This window comes from Natrix helvetica, assembly GCF_964273705.1.
Source record: "Natrix helvetica genome assembly, chromosome: Z".
In the NCBI taxonomy this organism is placed as follows: domain Eukaryota; kingdom Metazoa; phylum Chordata; class Lepidosauria; order Squamata; family Natricidae; genus Natrix; species Natrix helvetica.
This window is the reverse complement of record NC_138554.1, coordinates 100,725,360-100,744,861: the sequence shown is the minus strand read 5'-3', so window position 1 is coordinate 100,744,861 and position 19,502 is coordinate 100,725,360. Positions and strand designations below refer to the sequence as shown.

At 43.9% G+C, this 19,502-nt stretch overlaps 1 protein-coding gene across 2 annotated transcripts in view; it reads left to right on the top strand.

Moving 5' to 3' along the window:
• Window positions 1-19,502, top strand: part of STK31 (serine/threonine kinase 31) — a 71,716-nt gene that overhangs the window by 46,353 nt on the left and 5,861 nt on the right. For both annotated transcript variants that reach the window (XM_081970877.1, XM_081970878.1), the window contains exons 16-21: window positions 4,230-4,331; window positions 5,617-5,697; window positions 6,047-6,169; window positions 9,108-9,233; window positions 9,476-9,562; window positions 16,323-16,472. In XM_081970877.1, the coding sequence (XP_081827003.1) occupies window positions 4,230-4,331; window positions 5,617-5,697; window positions 6,047-6,169; window positions 9,108-9,233; window positions 9,476-9,562; window positions 16,323-16,472 (669 nt within the window). The remainder of the gene's footprint in view (window positions 1-4,229; window positions 4,332-5,616; window positions 5,698-6,046; window positions 6,170-9,107; window positions 9,234-9,475; window positions 9,563-16,322; window positions 16,473-19,502) is intronic.

The following is a 19,502-nucleotide window of genomic DNA, read 5'->3' as shown; positions in this document are numbered from 1 at the left end:
ACAGGTCCAACCGGAACTCCCAGAGATTCTCCTATAGAAAACCCTTCAAGGGCGGGTCAAACCGTACCTTTTGAAAGCAGAAGTGAATTTCTGGACGATCTCCCCATTGGTGGCTGCCTGTCCTCCTTCGCTGATCGCTGGGATGACATCACCAGCGACTCCTGGATCTTTTGTACCTTGTCCTGTCTCCAGGGACATTTCGAAAAGACATCTGGTTGAACTAGCTATCAGTCATCTCCTCCAAATTCAGGCCATCGAGGAGGTCCCCTTTGAGGAACTAGGGCAGGGATTTTATTCCCGTCTCTTTATAGTGCCTAAGTCTTCGGGGGGTTGGAGAGCAATTCTCGACCTCACATTTCTAAACAAATTTATAGTTTATAGGAGGTTTAAAATGTATTCTCTGTTGTTCATTCTGGAGAGCATTCGGCCCAATGACCTTCTCTCCTCTTGATCTTACAGAGGCATACCTCCATATTCCCATTCTTCCAGATCACAGAAAATTCCTCCGGTTTTCTTATAATGGGAATCACTTTCAATACCGAGCATTTCCATTTGGCTTATCATTGGCCCCGAGGGTTTTTACTAAGATTTTAGCTGCTCTGGCAACCCATCTCAGATCACTGCTGGTTAGAATTTTCTGTTATTTTGATGATATTTTGTTACTATCCAGGTCATCACATCAGGCTCTCTGGGACGTCCAACTCACCCTCCAGACCCTAGGAGAGCACGACTTTCTGGTCAATTCAAAGAAGAGTCATTTGCAGTCCACGACCCATCTCACACATCTTGGGGCGGTAATAGACACCTCTCTGGAACAGGTATTTTTATCCCCAGAGAGAAAGGTGAGCATTCGCGACCAGCAAGCGGTTCCACTCATTCAACTATCTTAACTTCTGGGCAAGATGGTGTCCGATTTCCACATCGTGCCGTGGGCCAGATTCCACAGTTGCCAGCTTCAATGGCTGCTACTCCCGTACCAAAAGGCAAACTACTCCCGTACCAAAAGGCAGTTGCTCTACTCACAGAATTTGCCTGACCTCAGAGATAAGAAGATCCTTACGCTGGTGGCTCTCTCCTGCAGTGACACTGGGCTCTCTATTTTGCGAACCCCCATGATTACGCTAACAACAGATGCAAGTCTGCAAGGATGAGGAGCTCACATCCTGTCACATATGGCCCAAGGGCTTTGGTCACGCTCTGAGCAGAGGAACAGTATCAACTGGTTGGAGCTGAAAGCTGTATTTCTTGCCCTGCTCCGATTCGAATCTCTCGTGGCCAATGCGCACGTGCTCATCCTTACGGACAATACTACCACCAAGGCACACATAAACCGACGGTGGGATAAAATCCCGACATCTGATGACACTCTCCTTCCATCTAATATCTTGGGCGGAAACCCACCCGTTGTCACTCCGGGCCGAACACAGGTCCAGCAGAGTGGAGCTTACACCGGTGTGTCTTCCAACAGCTGACGGTCAGGTTCGGATTGCCAGTCCTAGACCTCTTTGCCTCCCAAAACAACACTCAGTTACCAAGGTACTTCACCCGCTTTGCAATTCCGGGGGCAGAGGGAGTGGATCCTCTGAGGAACGAGTGGCTCCCGGGCCTTCTGTATGCCTTTCCACCTTCCCCACTCATTCAGAGGGTGGTTCGAAAGCTGCTGGTGGAAAAGGCAGAACTAACCTTAATCGCTCCTCGGTGGCCCCGCAGACCTTGGTTTGCCGACCTCATGAATCTCTCAGTAGCCCCTCTGTGGCAACTGCCCCAATTCCCCTCCCTGCTCCTGCAAGGGGTGTGCCAACATCCAGATCTTCCATGGTTGCGCCTCACCACTTGGAGGTTGAGCGGGAAGCTCTAAGGTCTGCGAACCTCTCAGCGGAGGTCATCCAAACAATTCAAGCCTCCAGGCGCCCTTCCACTAACCGCATTTATGATGCCACTTACACTCAATTCTCTGTCTGGTGCCAATCAAAAGGCCTTGTTCCCCTGAGGCGTCTGTCCCACATATTCTCCAATTCCTGCAATGGGGGCTGGACCTAGGGTTTTCACCGAATACTCTTTGCCACCAGGTGGCGGCCCTGTCCTCAGTCCTCTCTGACTGCGGCTCAGTCTCTCTCTCATGATCCTCTGATCCGGTGTTTCCCGAGAGGGGCCACAAACATCAAGCGACCGACAATACACAGATTCCCTACCTGAGATGTCTCCAAAGTCCTGGAATCATTGACTCGGTCACCATTTGAACCTTTGCATTCTGTGTCCTTGCATGTTTTAACATTAAAAGTGGTTTTTCTTGTAGCCATTACCTCGGCGAGACGAGTTTCAGAGTTGGCAGCCTTCTCCACCAGACAGGATTTATGCATCTTTCATCTGGACAGGGAAGTCCTTCGGGTTGACCCGACCTTTGTGCCTAAGGTAAATTCTGTATTCCATAGAACCCAGGAGCTGGTGTGGACCATCACACGAGCTGGAACGTAAGTGGCATTACCTTGATGTGCGTTGTGCTTTACACATTTATATTAAGCGAACTGCTTCTTTCAGGCGATCCGAAGCTCTTTTTATCAAGTTCCAGCCTGGAGGTAAGAAAGGCTCCAAGGCCTCCTCTTTGGACATTGGTCGTTGGCTAAGGGCAGCTATTTCTAGAGAGTATTCCACTCTCTCTCTCTGCCTGTTCCACCTCATATCACGGCGCACTCCACACGCAGCGTGGCCACATCTGCGGCCTGGTCGACTCAAGCTTCGTTAGAGGACATCTGCCGTGCGGCTACATGGACCTCGATTTCTCCATTGATCCGTCACTACAAGCTGGATAGATACGCCTCAGCTGATGCTTCATTCGGATGGCGCATTCTGCAGCGTGTGGTGGCCACTTAAATCTCTTATCTATTTATTCCCCCCCCCCCCCATGGGACTATTGGGCTTTGGTATGTCCCATCATGGATGATGTCTTCACCTACTTGGAGAATGGCCGTTGGTTCCTACCTGATACGCCCTTTGTCAGGATGGTGAAGATATCATCCAGTCCCACCCTGTTCTTTGGATTTACTACCTTTCCTTCCTACTGTGTACATTTCCTTTCTACTGTGTTCCTTTGGGAGAGATATTATATATCGTTTCAGATTGCTTACACAGCGGTCTGCAAGTCACTCCATCTATTTCTGGGGAGTAGCCTCGTGGGCATGTCTTTAATACTTGTAGACCCAGTCATATTGGATCCTGATGGAGTCATACCCATGCCAGGATGATGTCTCCATCATCCCGAGAAAGGGCGTATCAGGTAGGAACCAACGCCCATTCCATCTAGATAAATGACTGCCGAACCTTTGTTGAAAAACCTGGTGATGGAGCATCTATAATCCCAAGATAAGGTTTTGCCACTTCTTAATAGCTGTTATTTGTAAACCACTCAGAAAGTGTTGAAAGCACTGTACATCAGTATCTAACTCTTAAGTGCTATTGCTAATGTTATAGTTAGGAATTTTTTCCTGATTTGAGTTTGGATCTTCTCTAGTGGGTTCTCTGGAGCCGAGGAGAATAAATCTGTAAACTTCTAGACCTCCAAATCTTCCCAAGCTTGTGCCTTGGGTGCTGCAGGATATTTTAAATTTGGACCTAACTATTTAATAAAGGGGACTTCTAAATATATATTGTGGCCTAATGGCACTGTGATTATTAGTGTCCTTAGAGACCCAAAAATTAAGTTTTTAAGGAAACAGTAAACCAAGAAAATTTGGGGAATCTCTGTTCTAAGTCTCTGCACTCTTTCCAGTTCCATGCTGTCTTCCTTAAATTGTGGTGAACCAAACTGGACAAAATACCTCTAGGTCAAGTCTGACTAGTGCAGCATATAATAGAACTGCTTTGTTTAGATGAATAAAAATGTTTTTTAATCCTTTTCAATAGGAGGTTTATGAGAGAGATACCATATTAATTGTTATTTGGCCATGAAATTGAATCTATGTTGTTTCTGACAATCACTTTTTGTCTCAAGAGTACCTTTAATATGTAAATAAGAAAGAAAACCTGAAAGAAATTGGTACTAACTTGATCAGGCGAAAAAGGAGAAGGCATATTTGATATGGTGACTGGAAATTAATGTAATTTTAGATACAAGAAGAGGGAATGGGAAGATGAAGAGAAAGAAAATAAGTAGTATACTAAATTTATGATGGGTATATTACCTGGTGAAAATAAGACTATTTTTTTGAAGTATAATTTTTAAATTTCTGTAGACTGATAATTACAGCAAGTCTGAAATGATGGAAATAAAAGAAGAAATCAGTGTGCTACAGGATAATATATTTCAAGAAATATATAAGGAACAAGAAGAATATGTAAGTATTCAGTTATATTAGCATCTTTGAAATAAGTCATTTTCTGGTCCTGGAATTCATTTTAAGTAATATATGGTGTAATGCATATGAAATTAAGACAGATGTCAGATATGGATAAAGCTGAAAATTTGTATTTTTGTTCATGTTCCTCCTAAATATATTTCCAGGAAGGAAAAATTGAATATCTCATTCAATATTTTTGATTGACATTTAACTTATTTACATAAAGAATTTATGAGGCTGCCCACTTCATCCTAGGGCAGCTAAGATACAGAAAAAACAAAATAGAAATAGAAGAAAATAAGTAATTTTCTCAATTTTAATTTAATATTTGATGCAAATAATACTTTAATGTTTTGAAGTAATAATTTTTTAATTTATGCACTCAGTCTGATGATTACAGTGATTTTGAAATGGCAAAAACAAATACAATGCTACCAAGGCTGCAAACAAGGTTCAGATAAAATTTACTCCAAAACATACATATTGGGCTCAGCTAATATCCTGGCCCTAATGCCCTTGAAAAGAATCAAGTCTTCAGGCTTTCCAAGAGGCTACTAGGTCAGGAACATCTAAATCTCAGAGGGAGGCTGTTCCATACTACAGATTAGAAAATTGCTCTCTGGTTTCGCCAAGAATCTTGCATTTTTAAAGTGTCCTATTATATGGAACTATAAAATGGCGGTAGATGGAAAGTAGATATATTTTAGAGGTTGGCTGAGGATCAGTGCTCATGCCCATTTTTTCTGAAAAACTGCCTTATTTGGGGAACAAAATTAGTGGTGGATACTACCACACAAAGAGGATTTTTTTCCTCTTTTTCTTTTTTTTAGAATCAGAATTTGTTGATAGATTTGGTATTGGTTACCATCAAGAAGAATCTGATCGTTTCCCCTCTGGTTGTAAACACAATTAAAATGGGGTTTCTACTTTGGCTTCGTTTCTAAGATTACAGCAAGGATGATTGATTGTGCAATAGTCCATGCTTTGAATTGTCATCACATGCTTAGTTCAAATAGCTATAAACAACTAGAGATGCTGCTGTACCGAAGAATGAAGACACAAATGGAGCTGTGATGATGCAATTTCTTTGGGACAAAGAATTTCTACTGACACCAAATAGTTAAATCTTCTGCATTGAAGGTTGAGGATAAAGAGAGACTTAATTATCCATTAATATTTACCTGCTCATTGCAGATTCACTATTGTGATACTACCTAATAAACATGCTTCCAACATACTGCTGGATATTGTTTTTATATGAATACTTTTTTTTCTAATTTAGGAAAAGCTAATTCATCTAGTTCAAAACATTTTCCCTGAGCTGCCACTCCTTCATCCTGAAACAGGAATTTTGAAGTATATGGTAAGGTTAATGTTTTCTTTACAAATACAGATATATCTTTGACAAAAGCAATTTGCAGTACTAGATGTCTTATAGCAACCCCAAAACAAAAGTAACGGGCTTAAAAGTTCAATCAAACAATCTGTAGAACAGAGGAACAGAGCTGGCTTTACTTTTTACTAGAATTCTGTGCTGCTATGTGTTCCAGGCAGGAATATTTTTAAATGTGCCTCTTTGTCTTATAATCAGCCTTCTGAGTAAATAGAATGACACAAAGCTTTTTACCACCATAAATGGGATGCACAGAAATATCATGTACAGGTCTATGATCCAAAATTGAGAATAATCTGTTTTAATTCATATTCCCCAGAGCTCAGGAGGTCTGATTGTCAGTTTAGAATTTGATTTCTTAAATGCTGAGCCAATGAAGGAACTGAGCATAAAACGTCCCGTAATGTGCTCCAAGGTTCAAGGACAAAAGGTTCTCCTGAAGGTATGCTTTCTGAATGATTAGCTTGTTTTTCCCCTCCATACCTACTGCTAATAAAAGACTAGCTTTTAGGTAAATTTAGGAAATATTAAAGTAGCTGAGTTTATTTTGGAGCTGGAAACTACATTTATATAGTGATATAAAAAGTCTGTACGCTGAGATGTAAAAAAAAAAATCAGACCAAGATAAATACTTTCAGAATTTTTTCCATCTTTAATATAAGCTATACAATTGAATTTGGAAATAAATATTTTAGGGGGAAGTAATAAAAAAACATAATAACATTGGTTGCATAAGTGTGCATGCCCTTAAAGTAATACTTTTCTAAAGTACCTTTTGATTTTATAACATTCAGTCTTTTTGGGGGGAAGAGGGATAGGGATAGGATGGCATGGCATATCTGGCCCTGGGAATCTGCCCATTTTTCCTTGTAAAAGTGCTCCAAATCTATCAGATTGCAAGGGCTTCTCCTGTGCATAGCCTTCTCCATCTCACCCCACAGATTTTTAATTGGATTTCAGTATGAACTCTGGCTGGGCCATTCCAAAATTTGATCTTCTGGTGAAGCCATTCTCTGGTTGATTTGTGTCATTGTTGTGTTGAAATGTAAAATTCCTCTTCATCTTTAGCATTTTAACAGCAGCCTGAAAATATTGTGCCCAAATTGACTTATATGTGGAACTGTTCTTAATTCCCTTTGCCTGGACTAAAGCCCCAGTTCCAGCTAAAGAAAATCTGTCCCAAAGCATAGTGCTGCCACCAATATGCTTCACTCTGGGTATGGTGTATTTTTGGTGATGTGCAGTGGTTTTTTTGCATTAAACATATGTTTTGGAACTATAGTGAAAAAGTTCAGCTTTGGTCTTATTAGACCATAATATATTTTCCCACATGTTTTTGTCAGACTTGTGTAGGTTTTGTAAAATATATCTGGGCTTGTATGTTTTTGTTTGTGAGGAAAGGCTTCTGTCTTTCCATCCTACTCCTATCCAACAACTCAGACCATATGAAGAATATGGGAGATTGTTGTCACATGTAATACACAATCAGTACTTGCCAGAAATTCCTGCAGCTTCTTTAATATTGCCGTAGACCTCATGGCAGTTTTTTGGACCAGTATTCTTGTTTTTCCATCAATTTTGAAGGGACATCCATTTCTTGGTAATGGATCGTGCCATTTTTGTCCACTTGCTGATGACTTCACTGTGTTCCATGATATATCCAAAGCCTTGAAAAATTTCTTGTACATTTCTCCTTTGAACAGTGAGATTTCTTTGGTGTTTTTTGATACTCTTTACAGACAATGAATGGGTTTTGCTGAAAGAGGCAACTGAGTAAATGTCAGAAAAATCCCACTAGAACAGCTGAACTTTTTGCAGGCTTGATCAGAGTCACTTGACTACTTTTTAACTTCAGTTTGAAAGTGATTGGGTAAAATAGCCACATCCCTAAGGTATGCGCACTTATGCAGCCAAATTATTCTAGTTTTTCATTGTTATTTTCCCCCTAAAAATTCAGTTTGTTTTTCATTTGAATTGTACAGCTTATATGTTACAAGTACTCCTCGACTTACAACAGTTCACTTAGTGATATTTTGAAGTTACAACAGCAGTGAAAAAAGTGACCACCATTTTTCATACTTATGATTGTTATAGCATCTCCATGGTCATGTGATCAAAATTCAGATGCTTGGAAACTCATATTTATGATAATCGCAATGTCCTCTGGATCACATGATCCCCTTTTGCAACCTTCTGAGAAGCAAATCAAGGGGGGAGCCAGATTCACTTATCAACTGTGTTACTAATTTAACAACTGCAGTGATTCACTTAACTGTGGCAAGAAAGTTTGTTAAATGGGGCAAAATTCATTTAACAAATGTCTCACTTTGCAACAGAAATTATGGGCTCAACTGTGGTCGTAAATCAAGCACTACTTGTATATTTAAAATGAAAAAAAATCTGAAGTGATTTATCTTGGTCTGAGTTTTACATCTCAAAAACCTGGCATTTAAATGGGTGTGTAGATGTTTTTTTAATACATTGTAGTTTCAAGTTATTTGGTAGTTAATGGAATTATCTGATTTTGCCCTTTGAATATGGAGAAATCAGCAATTTGAATCCGTTTTTCAGAGACCAGACTCGCTGAGATTTCTGACAACCATGCCATTTAAACAAGCTAATTATTATGGCAACTTGAAACAGCAATAAGGCTTATTCCTAGTTCTAGTTGTGCCAGTATTAGCAGTCATCATTCCTGTTTATTGACTTGACAGGAATTCAGAAACATCTGAAAGGTGACACACATCCTAATCTTGGTGAAATTAGATAGAGTTTAGGATAGAGAAGATGATATATGTCTTTGGATAGCTACCTAGAAATCAGAGGTGGGTTCCTATCGGTTTGGTCAAACCAGTAGTGGTATGGTGGCATGGATTGCTGGAACCGGCAGCAACCCAAGCTTGCCATGCCCCTGAACCGGTTCCCTAATTGGTGCCATTGGCACCGCCATCTTGTTTTAAGCTCTGTGCATGCGCAGAACAACTTTAATAGAATTATGCATGCGTGCATCTAGCACGCAAAGCGCACAATGTGCACAACGTGCACAGACAAGCAAACCAGCAGTAAAGCTGGGCGGAACCCACCCCTGCTAGAAATTACACGTTTATTTACGTAGATTATAGACTACAGTTGTTGCCAAATGTAACTCCTTTCCTATTCTAATTGTCATTGTTCTGAAAGTGAGAAACACAGTGTTATTAGAATGCAATTATTTTCATTTGGGCTAGAATATGTGCTTTTATTCACAAGAGTAAATATTCCATTGATTAATTCAGAAAATAAAAATATTTGGCAGAAATAGTTACCTTTTTCATATTCTGGGAAATTAGTTTAATTATCTCATGAAACAGCTTTTTATTCACCTGAATGTACCTTTTCAGGGATATATTGTGGATATGAATATTGAAACCAAAATAATGGAAAGAGCAGCAAAATATCATAAAGTTTGGAAAGATTTAAGGGAGAAATCTTGTTTAATGCAACCAATGTTCCTGTTTTTATGCAAGGTAAATTGTACATCGAAGTGTATTTTTTCTTTTGTTATTTCTGTGTAAAAATTTCAAAGATGTCATAATAGAAGATTCTTTCCCTGCTTTAAGATAAGACCCCTTAAACTTATATAGAGGATATAAGGACTAGACAAGGTCCCTTTCAACTCTGTTAATCTGTTACAAATAGGAAAGTATTTCAGTGGCATGATATTTGATGTTTTCTGTTCCTGCACATAATGCTTTTGTTTTTATTTAAGCCTCATCCTATAGTATATCTAATGATTCCATATTATGCGGGAGCAAACCTGGGGACACTGCAGATGACAGCACCTTTAAGTGTACAAGTAAGTAATCTGGCAGTGTGAAAGGAAATCACCCTCTTGAATTTCTGAGCCAACCTTTTACCCTTGCATTCTTTAGTTTTGTTAGATCTGCTAGCTGGGAATTCTGGGAATTGCCATCTTAAAGCATCTAGACATTATTAAATTTAGGAAAAGAAGATCTTATCAGTGAATTTAGTTTTTTTTATAGATCATATTATCTATATCTTCCATAGCTGCATAATGAAAGTAGCTTATGGTTGACATTAAAACTGGGTATTCATAGCTGGAAAGCTTCAGAAGCATTCAAAATAGTTTTTATGGGTTTTCCATGGATACTTCGTATGTATTTTGCTTGTATCGTTTTTGTTTAAAAATACTTTCTTTAGCAAATTAAATTTAATGTGGAACATCTTAAATCTCTTTGCGTGAATGGACACATTGTTAACTGTAGAAATATATTTAAGAGGCTTCTATACTATATTGATTAATTGATTATTAATACTCTGCTGATTGTATATATGCGAGAGAGGTGTGTGTATTCAGTGTCTCACTTCATTTTCAGTGTTCTTTACAAGATGCCTTTTTTTTCTTTCTTGGTTGATATTCCATGTAGCATTAACCCTGTGAACTATCAAGCTTCCTTTTTCCTGTGCGCTGCTTGGAGAGTCCAAGCATGGTTAAATTAATCTGATTGCCCAAGGACTGAGTTCAAAATCTTTGGCTACGCCTCCTGCTCCTTGTTAAGGCTAGATTTTTAACTCAGTCTGCCCACCAGGACTAATTTAAGTGAGCTCCACCTGTTTTTTTAATTAATTCGGCTTGGACTTTCCAATTTAGAAGATTTATTTTATTTTATTATATTTTTTCTTTTATTTTGCCCCCATTTGTTGTGTGTTTTCTGGATTATTCTTTCCCTTTTCCTCCTTTGTTTGACGATCGTCAAGGGGTAAGAAAGGGAGAGGAGCAAGCTAGTGAGGGGGGTGCTTGCCTCTGTGCCTTAAGCGCAGAGGCTTGACTGGCTGGGAAGAGCTGCAGGTGTCTCACACCGCGAACAGCTCTCCCCGCTTGAAAGTTTTTAAAAGGACCGGCTTGGAGGTTTTTGTTTTTGTTTTCCCTTTGCGGCTGGCGCGGCTGCAGCCGTCATCTTGGAATGCCTCCCTCAGCACGCGGCTACCAATCAGGAGCCTCCGCTTTGCACGCTTTCTTGGCGCCGCTGGTCTGCGTTGCTAGGCTCCTGGGGAGGACCGCTGCCGGGTGGTGCATGAGCACAGATTGGGTTGCCGGCTGCGCCGCCACCACCCACGCTTTTAAAAAGCAGTTTCCTGGCAGCAGCGTTGCTTTGGCCACCATGTGGCCATTCCTCTGGTCCTCCCACCTCTCTGACGGCTTGCCACACAGCCTCCACTCAGCAGCAGCGCCAGCGAGTTGAGGAGCGACCACGAAGCTTCGGAGGCTGCCAGGTTCACGTGGCTGGGCCTTTCCTCTCTCCAGTGTGCTTGGACAGTGAGTCCTGGTGAGGGCGCTCTCCTCCTTGGCTTCTAACTCTGCCACACCACCAGCTGCTGGATCTGCCTGCAGGATGCCTACCACCGCTTCGGAGCAGCCTGCGACTTCAGGTCACGGTAGCTCTGACCCTCCTGAGGCCAATACCCAGGGGCAAGGCCAAAGGGAGGAGCAGGATGGCAGGCAAGGGCAAGGTCTCTGTAGAAGCAGTCCCTTTGCCTCCACGCCAAGGCGGGTCAGCTGAGCTCCGGGAGGAGGGAGATTCCCCCACTCGTTGTCCCCATTGGGCCTTTGCAGAGGATAGAAGAGGAAGGCGAGGAGCTAGATTTATCCTCAGACAATTCAGTAGTGGGGCCCAGCTCTCCTGGCCCTTCTCTTCAGTCAGAGCCTGGCTCTCCTCCCGAGTCCCCTCCCAGGCTTTCAGGCCCAGAGCCTTCTCCCCCCCCTTCTCGAGCCAGGCATTGCTCCAGGGATCTAGTGATTTCCTCTGAAGTGCAGGAGATGCTTGCATGTGCCATTTCACAGGGCATAGCTGATGGCCTTCAGCGCCAGACTGCTCCATCAGTGGGTGGGTGCAGGAAGGAACCTGTGGCTTCCATTAGCAGGGTGAGGCATTCATCCCTGGAATCCTCCGTCATCAGTGAGGTTTCTGTTGGAGATGAGCAGGATCAGGATGACCAGGAATTGTCTGAAGATGAAAACTTCCCACTGACACCCCTGCGTTCTCAGGTTTATTTAGTCCCAGTACATTCAAGTCCATTTTACACAAGGCTAAACCCATCACGCAACTTGGTGTGCCTCCTCAGGCTGGTCAGGGAACCCCCGGAGAGGACGCTCCTAATCCCAGGGACAGCATGCTCAAGAAGCAGGCTCCGGCCCAGGATTTGGTTTCTGTGCCCGAACTGTTTTTGGACATTATACAACGTCAGTGGGTCCAATTGGGCTCCTTAGCTGCTCCCAGTGGAGGGGACAAAAAACTACTCAGTGGAGGAGTCTTTGAAGAATATTCTCAAAACTGCCCCCTGTAGATTCCCCTGTGGCCTCCTTGACATCTAATTCAGTTCTTCCAGCTGACCTCATCGAGGGCCTCAAGTCAGAGGATAGGAAGGCGGAAAAAGCCTGCCACAAAACTCTCAAGCGGCTGCTTGGGCCATTGAGGCTTCTACCTCTGCCTTCTTCTTCAATAAGGCTTCCATCCTGTGACTGAAGGATCTTCTGGCTAAATTGCCTGCAGAAGACACCAAGACGTGAATAAAATCATTGCAGGGTCCCACTACTTGGCTGATGCTTCATTGAATGCGGTCAAATTTGCTTCCAGGCGCTGGCGTCTAACAAAACATCTAGACGCCTTCTCTGGCTCTGCCACTGGCAGGTGGATATGAAGTCAAAATGGAAGCTCGCATCTGCCCCCTTTAAAGGGGACAAGTTGTTTGGGGAGACTTTGGATTCGGTCTTGGTTGAATCCAAGGGCAAGAAGGTTCTTCCCACCAGTGCAAAGAAGCAGAATAGGAAGTCCCACCCCTATTTTAGGAAGCAGTCCTTTCGGGCATCTGACTTCTCGTTCAATGCCTCAGCATTCAACTGAGTCGTATTCCCAATCCTCTGACAGGGCCCAGGACATGTGGTTAAATTACCACATAAAGTACAGGAGGTTCAAGATGCAGTCCTTGCAAACCATCTGGCAGGGATAAGGCACGGGGATCTTCTCACCTCAATGGACTTAAAGGAGGCATATCGATGCATTCCAATTTGGCCACTTCATCAAAGGTTCCTGAGGTTCTTCTATGCTGGCTGACATTACTAGTACAGGGTCATGCCCTTTGGCCTGTCGTCAGCACCCAGGACCTTCACCAAAATTCTCTCGGTTGTAGCAGCAGCCCTGCGGAGAAGGCCAATTCGACTGGTCTGCTACCTGGACGACATCCTGTTACAGTTGTCGTCCAGGGAGCAGGTGGTCCATGACCTCCGCGCCACCATGAGGAGTCTCCAGGCACGGATTCTCCATAAACCTGGAGAAGAGCCACTTGGAGCTGACTACCAGGCTCTTACACCTAGGGGCAGTGATATACACCCTAGCTTGCAAGGTTTACTTATCACAGGACTTGTTAGCCAGCCTGAGGACCCTGGTCCTCAAGGTGCAGGGACAACGAAGGGTGCCGGTGGTTCGTCTGTCCCAATTATTGGGCAAGATGATATCCTGCATATCCGTGGTTCCCTGGGAAATGCTCTATGCCAGGACTCTCCAGTGGCTCCTGCTACCTCACCAGAGGGCCAACAGGAGCAGCTCCACAGCACTAGTTCAGCTTTTCCTGAAGGCAAGGCGCTCCCTGTGGTGGTGGCTCTCTCTGGCTGTCAAAAGAGGTCTCGAGTTCAAGGAACTGGAGTGACTGTTTGTGACAACAGATGCAAGCTTGTCCAGCTGGGGTGCTCACCTTGACAACCAGGTGATGCAAGGCAGGTGGTCTCCAGAGGAATCAGCCTGCAACATCAACTGGCTGAAGTTGAGAGCTGCAAGACTCGCCCTTCGCCACTTCAAACCGCACATTCAGCATCACCACGTCCTGTTGATGATGGGGGGATGCTCTCCCGTTCCCTCATGGCGGAAGCGGAGGCCTTGGGCAGGTGGGCAGAATTACATCTTCAGTCTCTGAGGGCGGACCACATTTTAGGAGTGGACAACACCCAAATGGACTGGATGAGCAGGACTACCATAGACAATTCGGAGTGGCACCTGCATCCGGACTTGTTCTTCAAACTGACCCAGAGATTTGGGAGACCAACCGTCAACATGTTTGACAGTCAGGAGAATGCACAGCTTCTCCGCTTCTTTTCCCGCTTCCACTCTCCCCGAGCAGAGGGGACGGATCCCTCCGCTGCAGGTGGCCGCCCGGTCTGCTGTACTCCTTCCTGCTTCTGCTGCTTCTCCCAGAAGTGGTTCGCAAGATCATTGCAGAATGAGCAGAGGTTCTTCTGGTGGCTCTCCATTGCCCCAGAAGGTCCTGGTACGCCGATCTCGTAAATCTGTCGGTAGTGCCTCTTTGGCGCATCCCTCAGGAACAGGTCTCCCTCAGCCAGGGGGCCATCGTCCATCCGGACCCCCGGTGGCTGCAATTAGCTGTCTGGCACTTGAGGGGGACCACCTGAGGAGGGATGGCTTTTCCCTGCAGGTGATCCAGACCATCCAGGCGGCCAGGAGACCCGCTACTGTCAGAATCTAAGATTCAACTTGGGCTACTTTGCCACTTGGTGTTCCGCCCATAATCTTGATCTGGTCACCGCTGCAGTACCACACGTCTTGGACTTCCCGCAGGAAGGTTTGGACAAGGACTCACCCCGAACACTCCGGAGGCAGGTGGCGGCTCTGGCTGCCATCCCATACCCTCAGCAAATTGCCGAGGGTGCATACTTTCCTCAAGGGCGCCTCAAACCTACGCCCTCCGGTTGTTCATAGCTACCCCACGTGGCAGCTCTCCGTAGTTCTTCAGGCCATGACTTCACCCCCTTTTGAACCGCTTCGTTCTGTTAGTCTCCAACATCTGACTCTTAAGACCGTTTTCCTCTTTGCCATTACCTCAGCGGGGAGGATATCAGAGTTGGCCCTGTCAATTCTGGATGATTTATGCATGATTCATGCAGACGGTCATTCTCCGCTTGGACCTGTCGTTTATTCCCAAAATTAACACTTAACAGGTGATCTTACCAGATTTTTGCCCACAACCCAGGCATCCCAGAGAACGTACCTGGCATAAACTGGATGTGCAACGGGCCCTACGCAGATACCTGAAGAGGACTGTGGAATTTCACAGGTCTGAGGCGTTGTTCATCTCTTTTCAACCGGTATCTATGGGGCGGAAGGTAACATCATCCACCATCGGGCGGTGGCTGAGGGCTTGCATTGCCCTGGCATATGAACATCAATCCAGGACAGTTCTACTCAATATCACTGCCCACTCCACGAGGAGTGCTTCTACGACGGTTACCTGGGCGACCCAGGCGTCAATAGAGGGCATTTGTAGGCGGCAACCTGGTCGTCCCCCTCTCTGTTTATTTGGAACTATAAGTTAGACATATTTGCCTTGGCTGAGGCTTCGTTTGGCAGGCGGGTGCTACAAGAAGTTCACTCTGCGGCTGAACCCTTGGCCTCCTCTTCTACCCTCCCTGGGGACAACTAACTTGGGTATGTCCCATGCTTGGACTCTCCAAGCAGTGCACAGGAAAATGACTATTGGCTTACCTGAAGGATCCTTTTCTGTGCAATGCAGGAGAGTCCAACACTGCCCTGCTCTTTGCGGGCCCAGGGTTCGGGACCACCTGATTTTCTCCAAGCCATCTCACCACATCTTCTATACAGGCATTGTTAAATATCTGGCCTTAATGAGGAGCAGGAGGCGTGGCCAAAGATTTTGAACTCAGTCCTTGGGCAATCAGACTAATTTAACCATGCTTGGACTCTCCTGCAGTGCACAGAAAAAGACACTTTAGGTAAGCCAATGGTCATTTTCTGCTACGTATTTTGTGTGTGTGTGTGTGTCCTCCTTCAGCCATAGATAACTGACCATCAAGGAGTAAATGCCAGTCCCCATCAGACCCACTTGCTATTTTTCCCCTAAGGCTGATTTGTTCCTATGTAGGATGTCCTTGCCCTTCTGAAACAGTCTGGCCAAGAAAAAGGAAGAAGTTTGACCAATAGCTAAGCAATGTGATTTTTTAAAATGTACTCTACACCTGTTAGTTATCTGTAGGAGATAGAAGCAATATTGATTCCACGTTCTCATATTGTAGGGCCTATATTTAATTTATGTATTTGCTATAAAATTGATCCTAGTTAGCACTTTCTGTCATCCTCATTGTTTCCTACCACTGCTTTCCATAGAATAAAAAAAATGTCAGAAATGCTATACTTAGAACTCTCATCTTATGCCTTGTTTAATCATTAGCGGGGTGGGTGATCTCCTTCCCCAGAAGAATGATGGAGTAATAAAAAGGATTCTGTTCTATGGCCTCTAACATATTTTAAAGTTTAAACAGTTATTAGTTTTTAAAATAACAGTTGGCAAAATATTTTCACCTTTGAAATCTGAATTGATTAATTGTCCTAGGCTACTGAAAGAAGCCTAGGGAATCTTGTTTAGGAAATATAAATCTGGTTTGATAAAAGTGTTGAAAATAGTTTTGTCTCTTGTTTTTTAATTGGATGTGTAATAAGCATTTTTGAAATCCTTCTGGGAATATTTTGGCACTGATCTCATTGGACCTTTCTTGCAATTGTTTTAACTAGGAAACATTAAAGGTAATGAAAGGAGTGGCATGTGGTCTGAGTGTACTTCACAAAGCTGATATAATTCATGGATTGTTGCATAAAAACAATGTCTTTGCATTGAATCGAGAACAGGGAATTGTTGGAGATTTTGATTTCACCAAATCTGAGGTAAAAATATTTTCCTTATAAATAAATAGGTATTGCACAGTGTAAATGAATAGCATAAATATTAAAATTTTAGGATGTGTAAAATCCAAGGAATTTGAGAAATTGCTCAGTTTAGTATTTTGATAGTGGCATGTTGTTTTTGTTAGGAAACTATAACAGAATAATAAATCCATCAGTAACAATATGATAGGGCCTTCCAGAAACATAACAAGGTGGGGATCAATCTTAATCTTTAGAGTAATTATATTCCATAAGGAGGGAGCCATTACCAAGAATGCCCTATTTTTGGTCTCAGCAGATATATTTCAGTAATGGATGGAATCAGTAACATATACGTTGTCTTCTTGCCCTGGAAGTTGGGTGGATGTAAATGTGGAGGAGGTGGTCTTTCAAATAAACTGTCCCCAGCCATGTAAGGCTTTAAAGGTGATAACCAGCATTTTAAATTGCATCTGGAAGCAAATTGACAATCAGTGCAGTTCTCCCAAAAGAGGTGACACATGCAAATCTAGCCTTGTGCATCATTTTGCAAGCCGTTGCATTTTGAGCCAACTTCTGGATATTCTTCAAGAGTAGCTCCATGTAGACTTCATTACAAAAGCCCAAATAAGAGTTGACCAAGATGGGTGACTGTGATAAGGACACATTGGTTCAGTAATAGGCATTACTAACATATAACTCACAGTTGTGCAAAGACCCACGTCCTCTTATTTATCACCTGATCCTCAAGTTGGAGTTGCAAGTCCATGACAATCCCAGGTGCAACTTTACCCATAACCTGCAGCAATGCAACTTCATCTATAGCAAAATACGGTAATTTCACCAAGAACTAAGGCAGGGGTCTGCAACCTTAAACACTCAAAGAGCCACTTGGACCCGTTTCCCACAGAAAAGAAAACACTGGCCACAAAAGCTGGGTGGATATGGCCAACTCAACATCACTCACTCACACCCAGTCACATAACCATGCCTACCCAGCAGGTCATTAGGGCAAAAAACCTACCGGGAACCACAAAACTCTTTTGACATATCTCTCTCTCTCTCTCTCTCTCTCTCTCTCTCTCTCTCTCTCTCTCTCTCTCTCTCTCCCTCCCTCCCTCCCTCCCTCCCTCCCTCCCTCCCTCCCTCCCTCTCTCTCTCTCTCTCTCTTTCCCCATCTGTATCTGTTAACCCCCCTCTATATATATTTCTGTCTCTCTCCCCCTTCTATCTCTCTCCCTCTATATTTTCCCACCCCCCCTCTCTCTCTCGTCTTTCCTCCCTCGCCCCCTCTCTATCTCTGTCTCTCCCTCTCTTTCGTCCCTCTGTCTTTTTCTGTATCTCTCTCTCCCCCTCTCCTTCTCTATCTTCCCCTCTCTCCCCCATCTGTATCTCTCTCTGTGTCCCTCTCTTTCACAGTACGGTCGAGGAAACGGCGTGGTCTAGTGTTTCCCTCGTCTCTTGGTCTAAGGTCCCTCAACTCCGCTTCTAGCTCTGTAGCGGCTTGATACCACGACCATATACACATGCCTGCCAGATTGATCTATCTAAGCCGGTCTTAAACTGATATACTAACAGTCTCTCTGGCCAGCTCTTAGTTTTCCCGACAACTGCCGGAAATCCCATATATAATCAGCAACCAGCCAGCCCTTCTGACGTAATGCCATTAACTCCCCTTTAACCCTTTGTACTCGGGTCAGATCCTCAAACCGTTCTCGGAGGGCTTCCAAAAAGAGACCACAATGCCGCAACTTTGGACTGTGTTCACTGTAGAGGTCCGCGGCCCAATCTGCGGCCTCTCCCTCCACAACCCATGCAATGGCCATCACTATGGTCCATTGTGAAGTGTACAAATGGCCAAATCGGTCCATATGCTCTATTACATGACCCAAGAAAATGGCTACTTTCTCTGGGTTACCATCGAAAGAGATCTTCAAGGAGGGAGGCTCCCAAGGACCACCCACTGTAGCCTGGCCTTGTCCACTTCCAGCTGGCCAAGTATAGATGGGATGGGCACTAGATACCACCTGTGGCAGCCAACGTTGACTTCTGTCGCCACTTAGCGGAGCCCTTTGCTGTTTGGGTGGCAGCCTCGAAGGCAACTGTGGGCCCAGCTCCCCTTCACTGGCCTGTGTATGTTCTTGGGGTGCACCCAGCCTCAACTTTGGACTGGCTAGATGGAAGCAAGGGAAAGGCTGGGAAGGAGGTCATGGTGTATTCCTGCTACCTGACCGGATATCCCCTCTGTTCTCTTGATAACATGACCCACTGTCATGGAGGTTGGCCTGCCCAAACCACTCCCTCAGACAATCTATTGTGTGGCTACCCAAGGCAGTGGAGTAGCTCCAACCCCCATCTTCATCTTCAGTCACCCTCCTTTCTCTTCACTGAGTGAGGTGCAGAGCGGTGAGGGAAGCCTTACAGAGCCACATGCAGCTACAAGCTCCGCCAACATCAGAGAGTCAACATGAACATGGCAGCATTGGTGGCATGTAAGCATGGCTGAACAGGCATGGCAATGGACAGGCTCCCCCCTGAATGGTATCCCGAGGCTGACAGTCACAGTTTTCATAATAAAGGTAAACACTGCCGCCGAAGAAAAAGAAAAGGAGTTCAAAGCTTTTGTAGTGTGAAAGCCTTTCCAAGGTCACTCTGGGCTTTCCCTTAAAAAATTTATTTATTCTTTCAATGTAGGTTTCCGGACATTGAAAGTTTCACAAGGGACACCTGTATAAACAACTGTGTTCCTCTCACTATCAAGCCTTAACAAGATAATTTTGAGAAAAAAAACAGCTTCTCTAAACATTCATGGAAAAATAAAAACATTGTTTCAAATCCACTAGGTGGCAGTGATATTGTTTCCCATTCTCAGTCTTTGTCTCTTACACTCCTTTTACTTTTTAAAGAAAAAAGAAAAAAAAGGAAAGCCAAGAAAAGAAAAATACAATAATTCATTAAGCAAAGATAAAAAGGGGGAAATTTTTAGACAGTTCAAACTTAATTATATCATTGTTTCCAAAGAGTCCAATAAAGAAAGTTTTTTTTAAAAGC